At 48.0% G+C, this 27,366-nt stretch overlaps 1 protein-coding gene across 2 annotated transcripts in view; it reads right to left on the reverse strand.

The window, feature by feature from the left end:
• The window catches only part of DYNC2H1 (dynein cytoplasmic 2 heavy chain 1), a 1,541,159-nt gene that overhangs the window by 1,188,729 nt on the left and 325,064 nt on the right, over positions 1–27,366 (reverse strand). For both annotated transcript variants that reach the window (XM_069202358.1, XM_069202357.1), the window contains exons 28-30: positions 27,186–27,303; positions 13,308–13,420; positions 9,828–9,947 (exon numbers count right to left, since the gene is read on the reverse strand). In XM_069202358.1, the coding sequence (XP_069058459.1) occupies positions 9,828–9,947; positions 13,308–13,420; positions 27,186–27,303 (351 nt within the window). The remainder of the gene's footprint in view (positions 1–9,827; positions 9,948–13,307; positions 13,421–27,185; positions 27,304–27,366) is intronic.

Genomic DNA, 27,366 nt, shown 5'->3' on the forward strand with positions numbered 1-27,366 from the left:
AGGGTGCTATGCACACAAACCCCTGCCTGTGGCGTAGGTAAGTCACCCCTCTAGCAGGCCTTACTGCCCTAAGGCAGGGTGCACTATACAACAGATGAGGCCATAGCTGCATGAGCTATATGCCCCTACAGTGTCTAAGTCCATTCTTAGACACTGTAAGTGCAGTGTAGCCATATTGAGTATATGGTCTGGGAGTTTGTCATTACGAACTCTCCAGCTCCATAACGGCTTCACTGAATACTGGGAAGTTTGGTATCAAACTTCTCAGCACAATAAACCCACACTGACGCCAGTGTGGGATTTATCGAAAAATTCACCCAGAGGGCATCTTAGAGAAGCCCCCTGTATGTTAGCCAAACTGCTAGTGCAGGACTGACTGGTTTGACCCAGCCTGCCACTTTCAGACAAGTTTCTGACCACATGGGGTGAGTGCCTTTGTGCTCTATGTGGTCAGAAATAAAAGCCTGTCCTGGGTGGAGGTGCTTCACACTTCCCCCCTGCAGGAACTGTAACAACTGGCGGTGAGCCTCAAGGGCTCAAGCCTCGGGTTACAGTGCCCCTGGGCACTCCAGCTAGTGGAGTTGCACACTCTCCCCCCCTCACTGCCCTCTGACCCCTGTAACGCCTCTAAATCAAGGATTAAAGGGCTCTCCTTAACCCAAGTCATCAGATTCCTGGCGACCTGACAAGAAGGACTGCATAGCTGAAACCCCATCAGAGAAGGAAGACGACAACTGACTTGGCCCCAGCCGTACTGGCCTGTATCCTGTTTCAAAGAACCTGCACAAGAACAGCGACGCATCCAGCAGGACCAGTGACCTCTGCCAAACTCCAGAGCAAAGGCCTGCACCCAAAAGGACCAAGAACTCCCGTGGACAGCGGCCCTGTCCAAGAAGAAACAACAACCAAGGACTCCAGCATCACTCTGAATGAGTAAGTCCTGACCACTCTGCACCAGACACCCACAGCCCGTGTCCAGGTGGCCGAACCAGCTAGAGAAGATCCCCAGGAGATTCTGAGCAAGTGCCAACCCTAGATTGACCTCCCAACCACTCCACAATGACCCCTGCAGATGGAATCCCGAGGACCCCCTGACCGCGAAAGCTTCGGACGTAGATATCGACACCCAAAAGACAACTGCACCGCAGCTCCCAGGCCTTAAAGAACCCGACCTCAATGTTCAGTAGGTGGCCCTCCTCCCGGTCCAGCCTGTGGTTTGCCCGAAACGACCCCCTAGACCTCGCCTGCAGCCTCTGAGTGACCCTTGGGGTTCCCTCATAGAGAATCACTGGAAACCCGATGCCTTGTTTGCACCTTGCACCCGGCCACCCGATTGCCACTGAGGGTGTGTGTTTGGTGCCTACTTGTGACCTCCCGCAGGTCTGCCCTTCGAAGTTGCGGGTACTTACTTGCAGGCAGGTCGATTCCGAGTGCCCCCAGTCTCCATAGGAGCCCATGTTAGTTTTGCCTCAACTTTAACCTCTGCAAAGTTGGGTGGGTGTTTGGGGTTAACTTGAACCCCGACCTGTGGACTTCCTACCCCTGGAGACTGGAACTGTATGTGTTGTACTTACCTACAAATCAATCTAACTTTTTCCCCCCCAGGAACTGTTTCTGAAAATTGCACTGTCAACTTTTAAAACAGATAATTGCAAATATTTCAAAAACTGTTTAACTTATCGATTTCAAACAAAGTGCTATTGATATATGTGTGAACTACGAAACTATTGAATTACTTACCTGCAACTTGAATCTTGGGGCTCTAAAAATAAATTAAGAAAATATATTTTTGCTTTATAAAACAAAACATTGATCTGGAGTTAAGTCATTGAGTGTGTGCTCATTCTATTGTCTGTGTGTACAACAAATGCTTTGCAATGCCCTCTGATAAGACTAACTGCTTGATCACACTACCACAAAAGACAGCACTAGTATTATTTACTTTAGCCTCTGTTAAGCCTCTGGGGAACCCCTGGACTCTGTGCACACTATGGTGGTCATTTAGACCCTGGCGGTCTTATGACTGCCAGGGTAAATGTAGTGGTCCCACCGCCAACAGGCTGGCAGCGCAGACCGCCACATTATAAGTGTGGTGGTTTGGCCGCTGCCAACCGGCCACATCTCCACTCATACTGCCATGGTGGTCGGAACCACCAGGCCGGAGATGATCATCTCAAAATCCGGCGCTCCACAGAAGACCGGCGGCGGCATTAGGAGCTGCCTTTCCGCCATGCTTTCCACGGCGATAGCACCGCCACAAAAACCATGGTGGAAAGGCATGACTCCCACACCCCAACCAAGCAAGCACTAGACCCTCCGTCCAGCCACAGCACCCCACCCCCCTTTCAGAGACAGCGCCTTCTCCTCCACCCCGCATACAAGCACAGACACCCACACGCACCACGCATACTCATTCACCTACACTTACATACACTAATTCACTGACACGCATCCACTTCAACATTCATACATGCCTTCTTTTGAACATTCATACACTCATTCAAGTATGCATACCCACATGCAGACAAACATGCATTCACCACAACACTCACATTGGCATACACACTTACATGCATAAACGCACTCACTTCAACATTCAGACATGCATACAACCACGCATGCACACATTCATGCACACACGCAGACACCACACACACAATACCCCTCACCGTCCCATCTCAGCAAGCAGGAGAGCCAGAAGGAATCGTGAGAGCCCCCATGAGGACCCACCTGTAGCAGGCACAGGGAGTCGCAGGGAGGCCTTAGCAGCACAACACAGAAGGAGTTCCACGCTGCAGGAGTGGCAGGGTGGATGCTGATCTTGGAGTTGTAGTGGCTTCTTGGAGCTCAAAGGTCTGGAGGAAGAGTCAACAAGCGTTGGTAACAGCAACAGATGTGGTGCACAGAGGTTCCCTCCCAGTTGCTACAGTAAGGACCCACCGTCTTCCAGGTTGGACAGAAGACAGGTTGGACCTGGAGGGGACCACAGAACCACCACCTGTGTTGCAGAGCCTTCTTGATGTCCATGGAACAGCAGGATCCACCAGCCGGTCGTTGTCATGGAGGTGCGTACGGATGCAGGGGGGTGACTCCTTGCTTCCTGGTGCAGAGTCCTTGTGACCCTGGAGGATGCACAGCTATGGATGTTGCACAATTCTTGCATGAGCTGGAGAAACAATATTGCAGTGAGAGCCCTCCCAACAGGATAGAGTCTTGTTTCAGTTCCTAAGGCAGACCAGAAGAGGTTCCGGAGGCCAGGTTGCAGGATAGGTTTGCAGAAAGTTATTTTGTAGAGCCTTGCTCGACGAATATAGGGACCCACCCTCAAGGGAAGCTGGGCGGGGGTGGTCACTCCCCAGTCCTTTGTGTGGTTTCGCACCAGAGCGGTAACCGGGGGTTCTTGCACTGGTGCTAACTGATTTATGCAAGGAAGGCACGAAAAGTGCCCTTCAAAGCAGTCTAGTGCACTGAGAGGCCACCCCAAACCAGCCCATAAACACCCATTTTAAGGGAGAGGTGGTCACACCTCTCCCCTACAGGAAATCGCTGTTTTGTCTTCCGCTGCTGGCGTTAGGATCATCAGCAGTAGGGCAGAATAGTGTCTGGGGTCAGCAGCAGAGCAGGCCAGCATGCAGACCCTGAAAAGCTGTACAGGCAGATCTGGGGGTCCCCACACTACATGGTGTCATGCAAATAACACTGAAATTGGTGAAATTGCATGATTCCAACATGTTTGATACCAAACATGCCTAGGTTCGGTGAAGCCATTATGTAATTGGACTACTCATGTTGACCAGTGTCCACTACATACCTTAAAATTGCTTCCCTGCACTTACAAAGCCCAGGGAGTTGAGTCTGGGGTTTGTAGGGGCACCTCTACTCATGCAGGGGTGTCAGGACTATGCACCCTGCCCTTAGGCTGAAGAGCCTACCACAGGAGTGACTTACAGTGTCCAAGTGCAGTGACTGTGATACAAGGCGAGCCTTATATCTAAAGTGAAAGGTGCATGCACCATTTCACTCAGGCTGCAATGGTCGGCCTGCAGGCACAGTTTGCATGGGTGCTATAATACATGCTGCAGCCCATGGGAGACCCCTGGTGCACCAATGCTTTGAGTACCTAAGTACCATATACTAGGGACTTACATGGGTGCACCAGTATGCCAATTGTGGGGTGTAAAAGTTACCATAAAACCAAATTTAGAGGCAAAAACACTGACACTCGTGTCCTGGTTAGTAGGATCCCAGTGTACTACAGTCTTAACACTGACACCAGGCAAAAAGTGGGGGTAACTATGCTAGGAAGATGCTACTTTTCTACTTTTCTACACCTGCAAAATGCCTCCCTTCTCTAGTGGTTCCAGGAGTAACCAAGCTTCCAGGAGATTGTATTCCGGGGGTGCCGAGAGGGCATCCCAGTGGCCATACAAGGTATGTCTAAGTTGGAGATAGGAGTAAAAGTGGGACTTGTGGAGAGTGAACTCTGTTTGAAGGGTTGCAAATGATTTTAGATTATATCCTTCCCACTCAATGCCCAATTTCGACATCCCTAACCTATCCTAGTCCCTATAGCCTTCCAGTTGCGTCGCCTGAAACAGCGATCAGCCTATCCAGAGCGGTATCTTCAGTGTGGCCATGCGGTCGCAACAATCTAGCGCAACAAGGACTTCCAGGTCTGGAACACCCTCCTAGTCACCTCCGGGTATGACTGAGGTATGGGCGTCCCATATAAAAACATTGTGAGGCTATCCAGGCCTATCAATGCAATTTCCATCCTGAAGGCCGATTTTCCCACCCTCCATGCGCCCAGTAGTTCGCCACCAACGTAAGTGCAGCCCAGTAGTAAAGGCGAATGTCTGCCATGGTCGGGCCTCTGTCCAATGTCAATCTAACACTCTTAGGAAAGGAGATCCTGGGAGGCTTGCCTGCCCTTATAAAGTCACATGTTTTGACAGTAATGGTGGCCAGCCACTGATTTGGGACCAAAAAGGGGCAATTCTGCAGGATATACAAAAGGCGTGGAAGGATCATCATTTTGTACATGGCTAACCTCCCTAATAGATTAAGCAGCATCTCAGTTCACATATCTAAGTCCAGCTGCATAGCTCTGCTTTTTTTTTTTTTTTTTTTTTTTTTTTTAACAGCACTTCAGCTCAGATTCTGCCTTCTTGCCAAAAAGGGCATGGCCATCGGGGAAGCCTGGATGCTCCTGAAAAGCCAGTGGTTTTCAGCCAGGGATGGCGTGAGTGTCACTGAGGATGTAGTCGCTCTGCCTAGCATGTTGGTCATGTCCAGTCCATATCTGATGGTGAACTTTGCTGCACTTTGCTCATCAGAAATGGTTTGGGTGAGTACGACTCGGGCCTCCCCTGAGACAGCACTTGTGCAACCAAATTACACGCAATGCGTGTATCAACTCAAAAGGCATGTGGTGCTCATCAACCCCAGTGCTAGGCTGGTGGAAGAAGACATTGTCTTACCAAAGGGTGTCCAGTGTTTTGGATTCCCTATCCAGTGGAGAAAGTGCAGGGTTAACTTGGGAGGTGGCTGCTTGGAGCAGCAAGTGCTCTAGGGTGGGATGCTGGGTGAAGAAACTAGGGTCTCTAGGAATAGGGCGATGGCGGGGAGAAAATATTCCTGCACACAGGAGCTCTTATATAGGGGTTGGACCAGGCCTCAAGCAGGACATCTGTGAGGACTTCTTGAATCTGAGGAGAGGTTCCATGGGAGCGACTCCAGGCTGAAGCACCTCTGTCAAGATGTTCTTGTCTGCCACAGAGAGCAGCAGAAGGTCCAGGCTTTTAGCAGCCCTCTCCACCACCACTGCAAAGGAGGCTCTTTCCTTTGTAGCCACATTAGGCGGAGAGACCAAGGCGGTGTCTGGTGAAGTGTTTAACCCACAGGCATTGGCCAGTTCTTCATACCAGTTGTCCTCTGGTTTGTCGAAGGGGGGATGCTCAGACCCCTCCCAATTGTCTCTCTCTAAAGGGCCGATGAAAAGGAAAAGGCACTGGCTGAGACTTAAAGGGAACGTACCAGCCTGTGCCGGAGTCAGCGTCCAACGGCATCAATCCAGCTCTGTATCTGAATTGGGAATGACAATGGGGTTGGGTACAATGACACTGGAATGGCCTCTGGGGAGGGTCATGGTCTTGCAGATTGACTCGCTCTGGATCCAGCACCAGAACCATGAGGCCCAATTGGCACAGAGTGCAGACCCATCAACAGGAATCCAGTAGGGCCCCCTTCTGAATCCATGGGTCCTAAAGGTGATCAGACAGGTAGAGTCACCCAAATTTGAGATGCATGGCCTCATAAATCTCCTTGATTTGAGCAGTTGTTGCTCAGGCTTCAGGAAGTTCTGGGAGCAGCAGAGCAGACCCAGACATAGGCTCCAGAGATGAACAAAGCATCAAGTGGTGTGGTCATTTGTGCCCCTTGTTCAAGCACTTGGACCACCATAGTAAAGTCGAACATAGGGTCAACTTCTTGGACTTGTGGGACTTACCGGGTGACTTGGACAGGGATGACGATCATCAGGAGTGGCCTCACGAGCGATCCAGGGACCTTCTGTACCACTGGTATCAACAGCATAATGTAGAGCAGTGAGGAGCTTCATGGAAGGTTCCCCCAGCACCATCACATTAATGGCACAGCAGTCCTCAAAGGTCTTGGTGTCATGGTTCTACTCCAAACACCACAAACAAACCAAGTGTGGGTCTGTCACAGACATATGCCTGTGACAGGCACTACAGGTTTTGAAAAACGCTGGTTTCTTAGGGGACCTCTCTGGCATACCAGGAGAAAAAGGTCTCCCAAATAGTCTTGACAAAAAGGAGGTTGTGGTGGAGGAGGAGGTTGAACTTCACTTGACAGGTTGGCCTACAGGCAGTGCCCAGCCCCCTGCATATGTTCAAAGGATGCCTATTCTGTCATTGGTAGATGCAGCTCATCACTGGGTATGTCTCCCTTTTGCCTAACTCGCCAGCCAGACATTAATCCCAGTGGAAGAGGAGCTTTCCCCATAACCAGTTTTTAGTGACCTCAGAGAAGGTGTTGCTTCTTTCCCTAGTCACACTTCTAAGGTGGGCACAGGAGCTCTGCACAGGGGAAAAGGATTCTGTCATGTTGGAATTAGGTGGAGAAGGGCTCTCTGGGATTGTTTACAGGAAAGCATGCAGAAACTGCTGCAAAAGTGGGTAGGGTTATTCCTGGTAACTGTTTCCCTATTGTTCAGGGAGGGGCCAGGAGTCACCCCCCATCCACAGGCTAGTACCAGGCATAAATGTGGAACCCCTAGGCACCCTATTCAGAACACGACTAGACCTGTGGAAGACAGAAGGACTGCACCTCTGATGTTGTGATCTGTGAGAACACTAAGGGGGTCATTCTGACGAGCATTCTGACCGCGGCGGTTCAGCCGCGGTCAGAAATGGAAAGTCGGCGGTCTCCCGCCGACTTTCCGCTGCTCGGGAGAATCCTCCATGGCGGCGGAGCGCGCTCCGCCGCCATGGGGATTCTGACACCCCCTACCGCCATCCTGTTCCTGGCGGGTCTCCCGCCAGGAACAGGATGGCGGTAGGGGGTGCTGCGGGGCCCCTGGGGGCCCCTGCACTGCCCATGACACAGGCATGGGCAGTGCAGGGGCCCCTTAACAGGGCCCCACCATGATTTTCACTGTCTGCTGAGCAGACAGTGAAAATCGCGACGGGTGCCACTGCACCCGTCGCACCCCTGCAACTCCACCGGCATCCTCGTTGCAGGAGCCGGCATCCTCGTTGCAGGGGCATTTCCGCTGGGCCGGCGGGCGCTCTTTTGGAGAGCGCCCGCTGGCCCAGCGGAAATGTAAGAATGGCCGCCGCGGTCTTTTGACCGCGGTGCGGTCATTTGTCGGCAGGACTTTGGCAGGCGGCCTCCGCCGCCCGCCAAAGTCAGAATCAGGGCCTAAGTGTTAGACCTGTTCCCATTTACTCCCAGTACTAAGAAGTGGACTCCAAAGGTCATTTGGCTGACCGCCTGTTAAGCTACAGAGACACAAAAGCTAAATAAGCGCCACTTTCCTGGAAAAGCCCAGCTGACCCGTTCCAACTGGACCTGCGCTGGACCATGCTAGCGGCTTCTGATGGAGTGAGTCCTGACCTTCGAGTGCTCCCCCTGAGGTCCTGGAACCCTTTGCTGGTGTAAGAGTGTACTCTTCCTTTTTTATCCCTAAAATCTGGGACTCAGAAATGTTAGCAAGACTTTTTGTCGGGAGAGGCAGGATAATGCTGGGTCAACAAGTCAATCCAACAAAGGTGCCACTGGGCCAAAGATTCTGGTTGCTTGAACCCAGAGCTTTTCAGATCCGTTTCAGTGGGATGTCACAAAGAATGTATCTGGCCTCAGGAAACCCTGTTTGGCTCCAGCTTTAGTTTTGCCCTGCTTAAGAAATCTGAGCTCCAAAAAAGTGACTATGTTCGAAGGTAGAAATCATCTCATAGCGAAGGGGCCAAAAGTCTCCAGCTGGGGAGAGGCCTTCCTTTGGTGTGAATTTTAAATTTCTCCTGCTCTGAGCTTTCCCACCAAAAGTCAACAGCTTCACAGGGACTTCGCATAACCGCTATCCTGACTGATAGAACCTACCTCGGCCACAATTTACTGGCGTGCACTGCTGCAGATTTTTGACTTCCACTTCAGAAACGAAATCAGGAGATAAAACTTCCAACTGGAATGAACCTATTCTCTGTATCTGACCCGCACTTCATCGCTGTCAGCCTTAAGTCGCAATCCTAAGTACCAGTCGAGTGCAGCAAGATCACAGCAGTTGGTATTTAACAGCTTTCAGAGCTATTTTTATTTAAACGTTTGAAAGTTCATATTTCTGGTTTGCCATACTGGATTTTTGTTGTTATGATTTAATTTTGTTCATTAAAATATTCTCTGTTTTTATAAATTGGAGCGGAATTTTTATTGTGTTGTGTTTTTTACTTTTGAACTGGTTTGGTATTTCTAAATGCTTCACATATTTTCTTAAATTAAGCCTGCTTAATGTCTGCTCTGTACGGTAGTTACCAGGAACTGAACTCAGGTATAAATTGCAGAAACCTTTACTGCACTTACTGAGAATAGTGACATTATTACTTAAAGTAGTCTAAACCCCCCTGCCCCCCCCCACCACCACCACTCAACTAACAATCTGCTTTCTTTTACACACACCAGATCATTTATAATCTTTGTCATCCCTCTAAAACCATACTGATCACCAAAGAGACTTTCACCTGCTAGATTCCGTTCTGATCATGCTGTGTGCATCAACGAAACTGCTATGGTTGAGGTATCCTTCTCAATTCTACCCTTTCCTTTCTTCCAACACATTTCCATGTTGATGGTGGGTTTCTCATTAGTCAATCAATCAATCAATCAAGGAATTTGTAAAGCGCACTACTCACCCGTGAGGGTCTCAAGGCGCTGAAGGGGGATCTTTCTAAACTATTTCAATCACCTCATCTTTTGCCCTTTGACTGAGGTTCCAGCTCATCAACTGCATTTCTTTTTCTCTTGATGGAGGCTTTCATAGTGCAATACAATGTTGTTTCACTCATCATATCTACATAGAAATATCCTCAATAATTGCATGTATGTTTTAATCTATTTAAGTTGCTGCAAGGATAATTTGATTGTGAGTTGTAATATTCAGATAATTTCACAGAGCCGGTCAAATAGCTTTTTCTAGAGAAAGTAAAAGATACATACAGTAGGAAGAGAGAAAATAAATATTCATAATAACTGTTTCCCAAAACTGTGATAATACCGTACCATGTGATTAACTAATAAAAGGTAGTGTTTACCTGTGATGGAAAGAGGGATGGATCAATTGCATGATTAGATTTTCTGCCAGCAGCAACACATTCAACCAATAATTGTTTCAAAGTTGCTTTCATTTCGTTGGCTAAGTTGTTCAGCCAAACCTATGCAAGCAAAATAATTTAAAGATGGATATTAATTCAATTTTTGTTGTCGCCACATAAAAATGGAGATATTTGCCAATACTAATGATGCAACATTAAAACAATGAATTAAAACAAATGCAATTAAAATGAATGCATCATTATGTCATTTGGGGAAAACTGTACTGGTGAGTTAAATGTGCTGAGAAACATGCAACTTCTATTCAATACAATTGCATTAATCATTAAAGATAGAATAAAGGATGCTGCATCAGTTCAGTGGTGACATGAAATACAGCATAGACGATTAAAAGTCTCATATGGGGCGACAGGCTGCCCCCATTAAAAACATTCACAAGAATGATTACAGACAGGATCAATATTTTTAAGACGATAATCCAAAATGGAAAAACAAATCAGTTTTTTCAAGTGTGATCTATATTAGTTCACATCTTGTTAACAAGTTCCAATAACTTATACGTTCCCAACCAATACATCCACCCCTTTAGTTGCCCAAATACTCTTAATAGAGGCTTCCACTATTTGGAAGTTCAATTAACATAAAAGAAGAATGTTTAAGGTTTCCGCTGAACAGTGCATTGATGCAATGGCAATCTTCTATGGCAAAAATATGATAAAGTACCTCATAAGCAGAGATGAATTCAGTGAAACATTGGGTAAATGTAATGATTCTGCTTTCCAGTATACAGCACAAAATAAATTGTGATTTGTTGTAGTTGGTGACCGAAAACTGTAATGTATTGTACCCTCTTATGTGCATATTCAAATGTTTTCATTCAAAGGGCACCCTAGATAAGACAGCTGTCTCGGGAAGGGATGTAATATTTTGTATGCATTGCTTCCACAGCACAATTCAATGTAGCACAGGACACATCAGATATATCTTATACAACTAACACAAGCCAGGAATGTCATGTAGCCAGCTATCACATACATCACCACACCTCTAATCTCTAAGAAACAGTGGACAGCCATTTCCAAAAGAACATACTAGACAAAAGTTGTTTCCGGGCGGCGGTCTCCGAGGGTAGGTCCCACTCCAGGACCAGTGACATAATTTTGTCAACTTGAGTCCCCAGAGACGCTCTACCCCTGGAACCTTTTCTCGAATAGGGGGTGGGTACCTGTATTACCAGTCATCTTATGTAAGTGACCGGTGTTACTGTATCTTTATTAACGATACACACTTCAAAGAGGTTTGCTATTGAGTTTTGTAGGTCCTGATGAAGCGTCAATGGATCCGGATGGACCAATAGACGCGAAACATGTCGACCATATTATAGAGGTTCTTTTCAATATTTAAGAATACTCTACCATTTTCATTCACTGTTTGAAAGGCTTTTGGAGCATAATCCTCTATTATACTTTCATAACTATGTTTTTAATCTTGGTCTTCATCCTTGTAGATTAGACTGATTAAATGATGGAGTTTAACGGATGAATAACCAATTTTAGACCTCTTTTTCTTTTGTTGATGGTGACTTACAGCACCTTTGTTCTGCATAGTTGAACTTTTTTAGTCACTGTCTCAAAAAGTTGGCTGAGAGCCCCCACTTCGGGGTGCCCACTAGGCATTGCAGCGCCAGCCTGGTGAGGAGCTATTCCCGATGATGATGCCAGTCATACAAAAGGATGCTTGAGGGTTCTCGCTCCTGAGACTACGGGTCTCTCCTGTTTATACATATTTCTTTTGGAACAGTGTACCTGTATTCAGTTACTATTGTTGGGAGATTGTACACTGGACCAGCAATACTCCCGGTCCCTTTTCTTTTGTTGTTAGCATACTAGACAAAACACATGTGATACACTCATCACAGCATGTTGATATCATATAATGGGCTGTTAATGGGGCTCACAACAATACTAACCTCTAAGAAGCAACATACAAAGTTGTAAAATAAAACTTTACACAGACCATAAACATTCATCACAGAACAAACATAATCACAATAGTACTAACTCCATAATATGCTGCACACTCAACACAAGAAGTTAGTATGAACAATAGATATGTTCAGTTACCAAGGTAACTAACATTATTTGTCAGCATGAACCTCCGGACAGTTGACGGTTTTCTTGGAAATGAGAAATTAACAGATCTACCTGGTTGCAATTCTAAATAAAACAAAATATTAAACCCATAGCTTAATGATTACGAGTTAGCTACATAATCATGTGTAAGACCAGAAAACAACATCCATAACAACTTATTAAAGAGTGAGTCACACAGCAGTCTCAATGGCAACCCCTGCACCACTTGGTAGTGGCAGTAGTGCTATGACCATACAGGATGTGCACCGCACAAATGCCCACAAGTACTTGTTAAACAAATATGAACTGTTCAAATGGACTTAATATTTCTAAATTTGTCAAAATGAACTAAATATCACATTTTCTCTTTCAAGGTACCTTTCAAAAATATTAAGACAAAGGCAATTCAAGATTGTGCTCTCAATTGAAATGAGGCATCAAAAACAAGGCGATGGATGGAATACTTGAATTAATCTCAGTCAATGGCAATCACTCAGGGCTTTATCATAATCCATTTTTTTCACCCACCATGCCACCTCAGTTGGGACCTAGCCATATGCAAATCAATCTTGATGCTCCAGTGGGAACAGTACAGCCTGAAGTGCCAGACCAGGCCCTCCCTTAACAGAACACAACCAACCCAGGAACGGTTTCACCCTTATTAGGGCTCAAGAGCCACGTAAAGATTGCTTCAAGGGGCACCGTGAGCATGGGCTCCATATCTAGGCATACCTGTCAGATTTAAGGGATCAAAAATAATATGAAGGATGGAATACCTAAAATAATCTCAGCCAATGGCAATCACTTGAGCCACATCTAAATTCATTGTTTTTCACCCTCCATGCCACCTTAGTTTGGAGCCAGTCATATGAAACTTAGTTGTGATTGCTCAAACGGGACCAGTCCAGCCTCAACTCCCAGACCAGGTCATCCCTGAACCATAACACAAGAAACGCAGGGCTGGTTTCGCCAGTGCCTGAGATTAATTGCATTGCATCCATTACCTTGTTTGTGTGGCCCTCAATTGACATAGGACTTTTCTCTAGAAGAACTTGGAAGCAGGTGGAGATTCACCATACTGTGTCCCTTTGTTGCTATAAAATAATAAGCACTGTCATTTAAAAATTCAGAGGTAGGATATCTCAAGGGAAAATAATCTGTTTACAATGGGGTTCAAATGACATAGAAGCATCAAATATGATACCAACTTCACTGGGCTACTCATTAACAGTAGAAGATCCCTCTTAATTGACTGCACAAAATACGGATATCTGCACCTCTAGTTACTGAATATTATTTTCATCATCTATCAGTCTTAAGTCGCCTTACCTCCACGTCATTGGATACAAAAATTCTATTTTTTAACGTAACAACTTCTCCTTCAAGAGATTTCATTGCAATAATGTGCTTGAAGTTTTCATCAAATGTCACACTGTGGACACCTAAAAATGATAAAGGTACAATTATTTTGATAAAACACCATTCATTAACATCTTTTAACATTTTGCCACATCAACATTTTATGAATTACTGGATACTTAAATGAGTATGGTGCTCTTTTCTTTTTGTGAGGAGTAGGATGCAACAGAAAAAAAAGTTACTTATCTGTTACAAGGATTATCAAAGTAAGGGTATATTCAGAGTGAAGTGCTCTTAAAATATCTCAGTGTTGGCCTGCGTGTTCCTGACCATTCAGTAATTCACTTGCTTGAAACTTCGCCAGGGCTCATAATTTAATGGTTGTGCCCTAATAGCATTGGTCAATCAATCAATCAATCAAAGAAATTTGTAGAGCGTGCTACTCACCCGTGAGGGTCTGAAGGTGCTGGGGGGGGGAGGGAAGGTCACTGGTCGAGCAGCTAAGTCTTGAAGTTCTTTCTGAAGACTAGTAGGTCTTTGGTTTTGCAAAGGTCGGTGGGGAGGGAGTTCCAGGTTTTGGGGGCGAGGTAGGAGAAAGACCTGCCTCCTGTGGTGGTGTGCAGGATGCGGGGGACTGTGGCTAGGGAGAGGTCAGCTGATTGGAGGTTGCGTGTGGGAGTGTGGAAGTTTACTCTTTCATTGAGGTAGGTTGGGCCAGTGTTGTGGAGGGATTTGTGTGTGTGGATGACGATCTTGAATGTGATTCTCTTGTCTATGGGGACCCAGTGTAGGGATTTGAAGTGTGGTGAGATTCGTTTGTGTCGGGGGAGGCCAAGGACGAGGCGCGCGGCTGTGTTCTGGATTCTTTGGAGTTTGCGTTTGAGTTTGAGTGTGGTCCGGCGTAGAGGGCGTTGCCGTAGTCCAGTCTGCTGCTAATGAGTGTGTGGGTGACTGTCTTTCTGGTCTCTGGGGGGATCCATTTGAAGGATTGTTTTAGGGTGCAGAGTGTGTGGAAGCAGGAGGAGGTTAGAGCATTGATTTGCTGTGTCATGGAGAGGGCGGGGTCGAGTCTGATGCCGAGGTTGCGTGCGTGGGTTGCAGGGGTGGGTGCGGGGCCTAGGGCGGTGGGCCACCAGGAGGCGTCCCATGTGGTTTTGTTCGGGCCGAAGATGATGACTTCGGTTTTGTTTGAGTTGAGCTTGAGATGGTTAGTGGTCATCCAGTTGGCGGTGTCTCGGAGAGCGGCGTGTAGGTTGGTTTTGGCAGTGGTGGGGTTGCGGGTGAGGGAGAGGATGAGTTGGGTGTCATCTGCATATGAGAGGATGGTGATTCCGTGTGCTCTGAGAATGTTGGCTAGGGGGATCATGTAGATGTTGAAGTGTGGGGCTGAGAGAGGACCGTTGGGGGACTCCGCAGGTGATCTTGGTAGTGTTGGAGTGGAAGGGCGGGAGGCGGACTTTCTGGGTTCGGTCGGTGAGGAAGGAGGAGAGCCAGTCTAAGGCTTTGTGGTGGATTCCTATGTTGTGGAGGCATGTGCTGAGTGTGTGGTGGCAGACGGTGTCAAAAGCTGCGGAAAGGTCTAGGAGGATGAGTGCGACGGTCTCGCCTTTGTCGACTTTGGTCCTGATGTCGTCAGTGCATGCGATGAGGGCGCTTTCTGTGCTGTGGTTCTTGCAGAACCCAGATTGTGAGGGGTCAAGAGTGTTGGTTTCTTCGAGGAAGTGGGATAGGCGAGTGTTGACTAATTTCTCTGCAACCTTGGCTGGGAACGGGAGGAGGGAGATGGGGCGGTAGTTGGAGAGGATCTCTGGGTCGGCTTTTTTTAAATTTTTTTTTAGGAGAGCAGTAATTTCTGCGTGCTTCCAGGGGTCTGGGTAGGTGGCGGAGTCAAAAGGGGAGTTGATTATATTGTAGAGTATGGGGTCGATGGTAGGGCTAGCTTTGTTGTAGATGCGGTGAGGACAGGGGTCGGAAGGGGAACCGGAGTGGATGGAGTTCATGTTTTTTTCTGTTTCTTCGTGTGTGGTAGGGGTCCATGTGGATAGTGTGGTGGGGTCTTGAGGGGGGGTTGAGTTGGGTGGGAGAAGGGTATGTGTGGTGGGTGTGTGTGTGATGTGAAGTTGTTGTGGATGTCCAGGATTTTGAGGAGGAAGTGGTTGGAAAGGGCGTCACATAGGGGCTGTGTGTGTGTGGGGTCTATGTTTCTGGCTTTGGGTTTGGCAAGTTCGTTGATGATGGTGAAGAGTTCTTTGTTGTTTTGGGAGTTGTTGTCAAGGCGTGTCTTGTAGTGAACTCTTTTAGCGGTGCGTATGAGTTATGGGTGCAAATGTTGGTTTTGAGTGTGGAGAAGTTGGTTGAGGAGGGTTCTATTCTCTATATTTTCTCAGCTTGGCGGCATTTGCTCTTGGAGTCTTGGAGTTCAGGGGTGAACCATGGGGCGTTCTTGATGTTGCGGGTGGTGATGTGTCTTCTGAGGGGTTCTAGTGTGTCTGCGCAGGTAGTGATCCATTTGGAGAGGTTGTGTGCTCCTGCGTTGGGGTTGTTGGTGTAGAGGGGGGCAGGGGGAGGGGGGGTTATGGGCCAGTTGGGAGTTTAGACGTTCTGTGGGGATCTTGTCCCACATGCGTTAGGGTGTGGTGTGTTGATGGTAGTGTGTGAGGGGTTTGGTGAAGGAGAAGTAGACGCAGCGGTGGTCTGTCCAGGGGAGTTCGGTGGTATGGGTGTAGGCTATGTGTTGGCTTGAGGTGAAGATTGCGTCCAGCGTGTGTCCTGCGGAGTGGGTGGGTGCGGTGACCAGTTGTTTGAGTCCGAGGTTGTTGAGGTTGTCTTTGAGGGAGGTAGTGTTGTGGTCTTGTGGGTTTTCTAAGTGAAAGTTGAAATCACCGAGGATGATGTAGTCTGTGGAGGTGAGGGCGTACGAGCTGATGCTGTCTGCGATGGTGTCGCAGAAGGCGGGGCGTGGTCCGGGTGGTCTGTAGACTAGTGTACCTCTGAGGGTGGAGTAGTTGTTGATGTGGACGAGGAAGTGCATGTGTTCAGTGTTGCCGATAGTGTCTTGGGAGCTGGTGGTGACTTTGATGGTGTCTCTGTGTAGGATGGCGATGCCTCCGCCTGGCTTGTGTAGGCGGTCTTTGCGTTGGAGTTTGTATCCCTTGGGGGTGGCTATGGCTATGTTGGGTTCTGAGGAGAGGTTGGTCCAGGTTTCCGTGAGGAAGGCAATGTCAGGTGAGTGTGTAGTGATGAGGTCCCAGAGTTCTATGGTATGTTTGTGAAGGGAGCGGATGTTGAGTAGCAGGCAGTTCAAGTGGTTGTGGTGGGTGGTGTTGGTGTGGTGCGTGAGGGTGTTGTTGCGGGGTGTGTTCTGGTTGTGGGCTTGTGTGCTGCGGGGTTGGTTGGTGGGGGCAGGGTGGGTGAGTTTTGTGTTGGGGGTGTTGTGTTTGTTGAGGGTGGGGTCGCTATGGTTGGTGTGTGGTGTGAGGGATGACGAGCAGGAGAAGTGGCAGGTGTAGCATGTGAAGGGGCCATGAGTGTGTGTGGGGCTAGATGTGGTGCATGTGGGGTGTGGTCCTGGGTTGAGGGAGTGGAGGGTAAGGGGGGAGTAAGTGTGTCTGGGAGGGCCAGGGATTCTGGCGCTGGGCGCGGAAGACGCAGACGGGCTTGCCTTTGGCGCGGCCGCGCCGCGGCTGCCATAAGAGGAGGGGAGGGTGGGAGCGGCAGCTGGGAGGCGGGAGGGCCTGTCCTATGAGAGGGCTGGGGGGTGGGGCCACAGGGGACGCAGCGGCGGGGTTTTGGAGAGAGAAGAAAGGTGAGAGAAGAACAGAGAGAGAAGAACGGTGAGAGAAAGGAGGGGGAGGGGCCGCAGGGGATGCAGCGGCGGGGTTTTGGAGAGAGAAGAAAGGTGAGAGAAGAACAGAGAGAGAAGAACGGTGAGAGAAGAACGGAGAGAGAAGAACGGAGAGAGAAGAACGGAGAGAGAAAGGAGGGGGGAGGCGGGAGGGAACGCAGCGGCGGGGTTTTGGAGAGAGAAGAAAGGTGAGAGAAGAACGGAGAGAGAAGAACGGTGAGAGAAGAACGGTGAGAGAAAGGAGGGGAAGGCGGGAGGGGCCGCAGGGGATGCAGCGGCGGGGTTTGGAGAGAGAGAGGACGGGAGAAGGAGGTGGCGCGGAGGGCAAGGCGGGGAGCGACCTACCTGCAAGCAGGGTCAAAGGTTGGTAATCCCTCACAGCTATCATCACCTATATTATGTGTCTTACTACAAAAGGAGTAAGAATGGATTTATGGTCATGCCTAAGCTGATTCAATGCTCTGCTTTGAGTTGAATCTGAGCTCCTTTCTGTAAGAATTATGACAACTCTTAAACAATGAACAGAGTTGTTCCTGTTAAGTAACATGCACTCTCCCACACAGGAAAAGGAGGAGATGGTGGTTGATAAGGAGGAGGAGGGGCTGGAAGAGTATGATAAACAGAAGGACAAAGGCAAGAAGAAACCCTTGCACAAAATGTAGCCACAGAAAGAAATATGTCCAGTGTGCTTTCCCCAAAAGCAGAGAAGAACGAGTTACTTACCTTCGGTAACGACTTTTCTGGTGGATACATTAGCTACCTGTGGATTCCTCACCTAATGAATACTCCCATGGCGCCAGCATTTGACGGAAATCTTCTTACTAGTCTCTGCACGTCGACGAGGACGTCACTCTAGCCCACGCGACGCCGTCTGACGTCATACAGGCAATAAGAAGTCCTCGCCGACGTGCCGATGACAGTACCAACATTTTTTACGTGCATGAGAATAATAATAATAACCCAATGCAATGAAAGAGCAAAGCAACATCTCTTAATATTGTAAATCACACAACATTGCAATAAAATAGCTGTAGATTTAATATAACCTTTTTTTTTTTTTTTTTTTTTTAAACAAATAAATATATTCATACATACGAATCATGTATATACCCAATATATATATAGATTTATATATAAATATACACATATATACAAATATCATACATGCAAAATGTATTGCAACTTTGAAGACCAAAAGGAGCACACTCAAGGATTGCTTGGAGAGACCAAAAAGGCAACGGGGAGGCGGGTGGGACCGTGAGGAATCCACAGGTAGCTAATGTATCCACCAGAAAAGTCGTTACCGAAGGTAAGTAACTCGTTCTTCTGATGGATACAACTACCTGTGGATTCCTCACCTAATGAATAGAGTCCCAAAGCAGTACCACGCCCGGCGGTGGGTGCCTAAATGGTCAAACCAAGAAATCCTGCAGCACTGACCGTGCAAAATGACCGTCCCTTCTGACCTCAGAGTCCAAACAGTAATGTTTCACAAAAGTGTGAAGGGACGACCAAGTTGCGGCCTTGCAGATGTCAACCACAGGAACACCCCTGGCCAAGGCCGAAGAGGCTGACTTAGCTCTGGTGGAGTGAGCTCTAATGCCCTCAGGCGGATCCTTCTTTGCCAAAGAGTAACAGATTTGAATGCAAAGAACAACCCACCTGGAGAGTGTTCTCTTGTGGACTGCCTTTCCTCTCCTCTTGCCCACGTATCCGACAAACAGCTGATCCTCCAGCCTGATATCCTTCATTCTGTCGATATAGAAGCTCAACGCCCTTTTTGGGTCCAGGCGATGTAGTCTTTCTTCCTCCTTTGAAGGATGAGGCGGAGGATAAAACGTGGACAAAGTGATTGTCTGAGCCAAATGGAAGGGTGAAACAACCTTCGGAAGGAAAGCAGCCTTGGTCCTCAACACCACCTTATCCCCATAAAACGTTATATAAGGGGGTTTAACCGATAAGGCCTGCAACTCACTCACTCTCCTTGCAGATGTTATAGCTACCAGGAATACTGTTTTAATAACCAAATACCTTAAGGGGCAAGAATGCATAGGCTCAAAAGGGGACCCCATAAGGAAAGTCAGGACCAAGGACAAATCCCATTGAGGCATAACGAATGGTTTTGGAGGATATTGATTCAGAAGACCTTTCAAGAATCTGAGAACAATAGGGGATTTAAATAACGATGGTTGGTCTGGAAGACAAATGAAGGCTGACAAGGCCGACAAATAACCCTTAATGGTAGCTACTGCACAACCTTTCTGCGCTAGAGACAGTGCAAAAGACAAAACATGTGACAGATGAGCATGTAAGGGATCAATCTGTCTCTCTCCACACCACATAACAAATTTAGACCACCTATTAGCGTAGATAGATTTAGTGGAGTGTCGCCTGGCCGCTAAGATAACATCCACTACATCAGGCGGGAGAGAGCAGGAACTCAGGTTGCCCCGTTCAATCTCCAAGCATGTAGGTGCAGACTCTGGAGGTTGGGGTGTAAAACCTGCCCCTGCGACTGCGAGAGGAGGTCTGCCCTGAGAGGGAGACGGAGCGGAGGGCACAGTGAGAGTTGGAGAAGGTCGGAGTACCATACCCTCCTTGGCCAATCCGGAGCTATTAAGATGACTTGGGCCCGGTCTTGGCGAATTTTCCTCAACACTCGAGGAATCAAGGGTATGGGGGGAAACGCGTAAAGCAACTGGTCGCACCAGGTTATCTGAAACGCGTCTCCCAACGCTCCCTGCATCGGATACTGGAGGCTGCAGAATAACGGGCAATGCGCGTTCTCCCGAGTGGCAAACAGATCTATCCGAGGAAACCCCCACATCTGGAAGATTAAACAGACTTGATCTGGATGGAGACGCCACTCGTGGTCTGCCGAGAATTGGCGACTGAGACTGTCCGCACGTACATTCAAGACCCCGGCCAGATGATTTGCCACCAAGCAAATCTGATGGTCCTTTGCCCAGGACCATAGCCGAAGAGCTTCTCTGCAGAGAAGGTACGACCCTACTCCTCCCTGTTTGTTTATGTACCACATCGTGGTAGTATTGTCCGTCAGGACCTGTACCGACTGACCACGAAGGGATGGGAGGAAGGCCTTGAGAGCCAAACGTACAGCCCGTAACTCCAACAGATTGATATGAAACACCTGTTCCTGTGGAGACCAAAGCCCTTTGATCTCCAGATCCCCCAGATGAGCTCCCCATCCTAGGGTGGAGGCATCCGTTATTACCGTGGCCACTGGTGGCGACTGCGCGAACGGCTTCCCCTGTGAAAGATTGTTGCCCGCAATCCACCACTTCAATTCCACAGCAGCATCTCTGGAGATCTTGACAGTACCTTCTAAATCTCCCTTGTGTTGAGACCACTGCCTTCGGAGGCACCACTGAAGAGCCCTCATGTGCCAGCGAGCATGCGTGACCAACAGAATGCAGGAGGCGAACAGACCGAGCAGACGAAGGACCTTGAGGACTGGAACTACCGCTCCATTTCGAAACATTGGAACCAATTCCTGAATATCTTGAATCCGCTGAGGCGGAGGAAAGGCTCGACTCAATGTTGTATCCAGTACTGCCCCTATGAACAGGAGGCGCTGAGAGGGCTCCAGGTGAGATTTGGGCACGTTCACCGAAAAGCCCAGGTCGAACAACAACTGGGTTGTTGACTGCAGATGATGCGACACAAGCTCCGGGGACTTGGCTTTGATCAACCAGTCGTCCAAGTAAGGGAATACTGCTATCCCCCTCCTTCTGAGCTCCGCCGCAACCACTGACATCACCTTTGTGAAGACTCGAGGTGCTGAAGTAAGACCAAACGGGAGGACCGCAAACTGCTGCGACCCTACCACAAACCGGAGATACTTCCTGTGCGACTTGAGTATCGGGATATGAAAGTAAGCATCCTGCAAGTCGACAGACACCATCCAATCTTCCTTGTTCAACGCCAAAAGCACCTGTGCTAGGGTCAGCATCTTGAACTTTTCCTGTTTGAGGAACCAATTCAAGATCCTCAGATCCAGGATTGGTCTCAACTGACCATCCTTTTTGGGAATCAGGAAGTATCTTGAGTAACAACCTCGACCCTTTTCCTGCTCTGGGACCAACTCTACCGCGCCCTTTGAAAGGAGGACTTGAACCTCCTGTTCTAGCAACAGGAGGTGTTCTTCTGAACAATAAGATGGGCGGGGCGGGATGAGGGGCGGGAACTCCCGAAAGGGAAGGGCGTAGCCTTTTCCCACAATGCCGAGAACCCAAGTGTCCGTTGTGATAGACTTCCACTTGTGGAGAAAACGCTGTAATCTTCCCCCTACAGGAGAGGAGTGAGTGGGAAACGGTGGAAGCCTAAGGCTGCTTCCCCTGCTGCACCCCTCCAGAGGACGAGGAAGAGGCAGAGTGCTGTTGAGAGGCTCCTCTGGTACGGACCCCACCCCTCCCCCTCCCTCTAAATGACCTATAGGGGAGGGAAGAGGCGGGTTGCTGGAACCTCCCCCGAAAGGAAGAGGAATAAGAGCCACGCCCAAATCCCCGAAACCTCCTGAAAATTCTAGAAGAGGCAGAGGAAGAAGGAGCTTGCAGTCCTAACGATTTGGCTGTGGCTCTGCTCTCCTTAAATCGTTCCAAGGCTGAATCTGCCTTGGCTCCAAACAGTCTGTCCCCATCAAACGGGAGGTCCAGCAGGGTCGACTGCACATCCGCAGAGAACCCTGAGTTTCGGAGCCAGGCCTGTCTTCTTGCCACCACAGCCGTGCCCATCGCCCTGGCCACCGAGTCGGTCGTGTCCAGCCCAGACTGGATAATCTGGGTCGCGGCAGCCTGGGCGTCCGAGACCACATCCAAAAGACCCTGGGGAAGCTCCGTGAATGAAGACGAAATATCATCCATCAGCGCATGGATGTACCTCCCCAGAATGCACGTGGCGTTGGTGGCCTTCAACGCCAAACTGCATGACGAAAATATTTTCTTGGACTGCGCATCCAGTTTCTTGGAGTCTCTGTCTCCAGGCACCGTCGGGAAGGAACCAGGCGCTGACTTTGAGGAACAGGAGGCTTGCACCACCAAGCTCTCCGGCGTAGGGTGTCTAGAGAGAAAGCCAGGGTCAGATGGTGCAGCTCGATACCTCCTGGCCACAGCCCTATGAACGGCCGAGGAAGACACCGGCTTCTTCCACACCTCCAACACCGGATCCAGCAAAGCCTCATTAAATGGCAAGAGAGGCTCAGCTGCAGCAGAGGCCGGATGCAATACCTCTGTCAGCAAATTCTGCTTTGCCTCTGCCACCGGCAAAGGCAGGTCCAAAAAGCTCGCTGCCTTCCTCACCACAGCATGAAAGGAAGCAGCCTCCTCCGTATATTCCCCTGGAGATGAAAGGTCCCACTCAGGGTAAGTGTCCAGCCCACTGGCTGTATCCAGACCATGCAGTCCGTCTCCAGAGTCCTCAATCTCTCCCTCCTCTAGGACTCGCTGGTACTCTTGCTCTTCTAAAAGACGGAGAGCACGCCTCCTCGAATGAAGTCTCTCCTCGATACGCGGAGTCGACATGGCCTCCGCCGACGTCGAAGAACGGCGCCGATCTCCAGAAGCATCTGACGCCGCGTCCGGAGCCACAGGCAGCTTCGGCGCCGAGGCAGGAGCCGATGGACCAACCGGAGTCACAGGGCAAAATCCTGACTTCGACGGAGGGGCAACCTCCGGGGCCGAAACATCCGAAGCCACCGGAGCGGCCACCGACGCCGGCACCGGCGCCGAGCCCACATTCCCAAAAGGGAGAAAGGGCATAAAGGGTGCCGGCTGAAGAGGCGCAGGATCACCCAACGAAAAGGCCAAGGGCCCCGAAGGACCAGCCGGAGCAGCTCCTGGAGCCATCTGCTGAAAGATGGTATACATCGCATTAAGAAACGCGGTACTATCGGCTCCAGGAGTGGGAAAAGCCGGATACTGGGGTGCCTGGATCGAGGGCGACCCCGACGCCAGCCTCGACGTCTGCGACGCCGGAGAAAACACAAGAGGCTGCACCACCTCAATCACTGACGCCTGACCAGGTGAAGTCGGTGACGCCGGAGAGGGCAACGGCGTCGATGGATGCGGCGTGACCGTGGGGCTGACCTCCCAAGTCCTCCGACGCCGAGCCGAAGGTGACCTCGAACGAGACTCCTTGCTGGAGTGGCGTCGTGAGTCTCTACGGCGCCGGGAGTCTCGATGACGCCGGTGAGACCTTGGCGAAGAAGACTTCTTATGATGTTTCTCCTTCTTCTTTGACTTTGCCATGAATAACTTGGCCTCGCGCTCTTTGAGGGCCTTCGGATTCATGTGTTGACATGAATCGCAAGTCGAGACGTCGTGGTCGGAGCTCAAACACCATAGACAGTCGGAGTGAGGATCTGTAACTGACATCTTGCCCCCACACTCTCGACAGGGCTTGAAACCCGACTTCCTCTGAGACATTGTTACCGCAGAGAAGACTACGCAGCAGACAATACACTGTAACCACGAAGGTAACAGTAACTCCCTCGAAGATAACCGTTTCGAATGCACGGAAAAAAGGGAACTGTCATCGGCACGTCGGCGAGGACTTCTTATTGCCTGTATGACGTCAGACGGCGTCGCGTGGGCTAGAGTGACGTCCTCGTCGACGTGCAGAGACTAGTAAGAAGATTTCCGTCAAATGCTGGCGCCATGGGAGTATTCATTAGGTGAGGAATCCACAGGTAGTTGTATCCATCAGAAACTTATTTTACTAAGCCAGCGTTACTAATTTCACTGTACTACCTCTCTGCCAGAGCATTCCACCTGGTTTCGAAGGCTTGTACTCAGCAGCTCCATTAAATAGTCTCTCCTTAGCCAAATCATCATGAGCATGGCTTCTGATTTTCTGCTGTATTCTGAGAGTTCATAATAGGCTTAATTTTAGACTGCAACCAATGTTAATTGCTTGTACTGACAGATTTGGGCATGAAAGAGTGGCTCGTCTTGCAACGCTGAAAGCCACAGAGTATTAAAATCCAGAGGTGCTAAAATGCATTGATGAGATGCCACTTGACAACCAGACAGTGAGCACTGAATCAACTACAGAACTTTAGAAGAAAGTATTCCACACAAAGATACAATGACATTGACCAGAATTTCCTGATATTGAGAAGTTGCTCTATATAATGCAGGCCCAGGCACTTGCTGTTTAACAGTTATGCACCTATTCAGCATGCCCCTGTACGCAACTGCAGTTTCCCAAGGAAGAGTTAGGATTTAGCTATTTATATGTTAGGAGGTATAAGTATGTATGTGGTATTTTATAGCACAAACCAAGATGCAGAGGAGTTCTGTATAGGGTCAAAGACAAGCATAAAGTCAGTGAGTAACTACAAAGGAAGATGGTTTATGGATTGTGATATAGTATTTAATCTGATTTAGTGTTTAATGAGAGCCAATTAAGTCCCCTAGGGAATAATTTCGAATTGGGCTTCCATGTTGTTTGAGTTCTTATTTAGTACTGCTCTAACATAGAGCCCTGGACCTCTATCTTTACAGTGGGCAGCACTGCAAACGGAGACTGAAGAGTTTCTTGCATGAATACAGGAGTCTGACACTGATTGTCAGGTTCATATAAAATGTAGCTCGGTACGTTTTCCACGTCTCTCAAACCCTATTCCAAGCATTACCAATGTGTCTTGGGAGGGGCACACACCTGAAAATACACCAGGAATCCCTCATTTTTCTAGCACACCCTACTGAAGGCTTTTTCCATCTTAAAGCATAAGAAGACGGTAGAATGTAATAATATAACTTCAGCCCTCATCTTCCTTGAAATCTTCTTTGTCATACCCTATATATTTCTGAGGTCATCTAACAAGAGAAGAAGTGGGAGCATGACAAACCAAAGGCGCCAGCCTGAGAGGTAAAAGTAGTGCCTGAAGGCCTAGGGTTGCAATGAGTTGCCATACAGTATAGTTAAGTAGCAAAGTAACTTTTCATATACTTACAGCTTATGTCTCTAATGTTCTGTGAGCTGGCCAAACGGGGAATCCAATGACCACATATTCCTAAGGTCAACATCTAGAACTTGAGATGCCAGAGAACAAGATTGAGGCATTGCGCCTGCTGTACATTTATAGCGTGAAAGAGCAGCACCTATCATTACTACATTTCGCTTCAATAATGTCTGGTGGAGAACACAAGAAACCCTCAAATGAAATTCGCTTGGCAAGGATTTCATTGCCAAAGCCCATTGAAACTGGCAGACATTTTGGTGGCTTGAATTTTGGTAACCATTAACAAAAACATGTCTGGTGCAGAGTCGCTAGGTGAGGAAGAAGACTGCTGGTGCTACCTTTCCAAAAAGGTCAAATGTATAAAAGGACTCGGGTACCACATAATCTTTGTGGAAAGACTTTTTAGCAGACACGTTAAAATGTGTACACTTGACGTAGTACATGAAAGAAAATCAAAGAGGAGCCTTCAAACAATGAGTTTGCTTAAAATATTCTCTACGTCCTTGAACCTTGTTAATGTCCAAAACAACCCTATTTTCCATAAATGACCACACAAGGAGTTCAGTTCTGCTATCACAGCCAGAATTAGCAAATTGGCTCTACTGAGTGGAGTGAAGGAGATGGACCTCTTGTACTACAATCCATGCAAGGACAAAGGCACACCTGGGGCGAGTTTTGCTTTCACTGTGTTTTTATCTAAAAAAAAACTCCTTTATCATTTTATCCCTGAGATGGGCGGGTCTGTAAAAATTCTTTGTACCAGATCGCTATTTTCTCTTTCTCTGCCCTGTGTTTAGTGTTGGCATGGGAATGCATCCTTTAAATACAGAGTGAACCAGAGTATTATCTCCCCTTTAATACTATACATAGGGACTCATTTTAGGAGCTTAGAAAGACAAAGACTTTAGATCTTTTGTTAGGGATTCAGCCGAAGACCCTCTGGTCCTGATGGAGGCTAATGCTGAAACTTGGTTGATCCTAGGGCAGGTCTAACGTCTACAGATCAGCCCTGATGCCTTTTAGTCACTGATCGCTACCAAAAACACACTAGCTGATGTGGACAGAGGCTTGTGCACAGCAGGAGGAACAATTTTGCACCTGATTGCAGTTACTACTGCAGGTATGGAGGATGTTAAAATAAGAACAAGGGATCAATATGGGGTCAGATCATGCACCCTACTTGTTCCTGGAGTCTCGGCTCAGGATTGTTCTAAGCCTTCAGCAGTTTCCTTTTACAAAGTAATAGCTGCATCCATTGAGGATTAATGCAAGCTTCTCTTGAAGACTGGATTAACTTCTTTGGCGTGCTTGCAAATTCACTCACTTTGGAGAGATGTCTGTGCTATTTAAGCAACACATATTCTATCTTGATAACAATTTTGGAGACGTGATTGGTTACTCTTTGATTGAGACAGATAATGAGAACGGGATGTGTGTATAATTATCACTGCCTGCGGTAAGACGGAATCGGAAACATTTACAAAATGTCAAGGTAATCTTACAAAAAAAGATCATCAAGGGAAAGGGATTTCAGCGCATAAAAGGCCAAGTGTACAGGGAAGTGCAAGGTTAGAGGCTAACTGAAAACATGTAAAGCTACCACATCTTCTGACACAAAAAGGCTCCAACTGAATACGTTTTCAGAACCAATTGAAATATTCAAGAGGACAACATAACAAAATTGTATTTATAGTGAAAGAAATCAACATTTTAAACTAGGCAAAGAAAGATTTCAATAAACACTGCAATTTGTGTTGCTAGAATAGTCATGTAACTATGAGAATAAGTGAAATAGTCATTATCATTAGAAACATCAATGCTAATGTAAGCATGCTATAATATATGTAATCATCTATCTCTGATTTCCTGATAGTAAGTCTGCAATTCTCCTGTTCTTGTTCATGAAGCCAGAACAGGAGAATTGCAGGCTAATGTATTAGCCTTGGTGTCTAGGAGAATTTACAAAAAGGTGATGACAGATTTGACAAGGATTTCATATAGTATGTCATATATATCATACCTGCAAAAAGCTTCTTAAGGTGGGACTGAATGACTGCTGGGTTAGTGGACTGTCCTAAAATTTCCAACAGGTCATCGTCACCAATGAAGTAGAATCTAGGGAATGCAGAGCGTTTTTCCTGTTGGAAGAACACATTTCAAAATTATATTTCTTATACTGAAACCAAGCATTTGGGTTGCTC

The sequence above is a fragment of the Pleurodeles waltl genome, chromosome 8 (assembly GCF_031143425.1).
Source record: "Pleurodeles waltl isolate 20211129_DDA chromosome 8, aPleWal1.hap1.20221129, whole genome shotgun sequence".
Lineage (NCBI taxonomy): Eukaryota > Metazoa > Chordata > Amphibia > Caudata > Salamandridae > Pleurodeles > Pleurodeles waltl.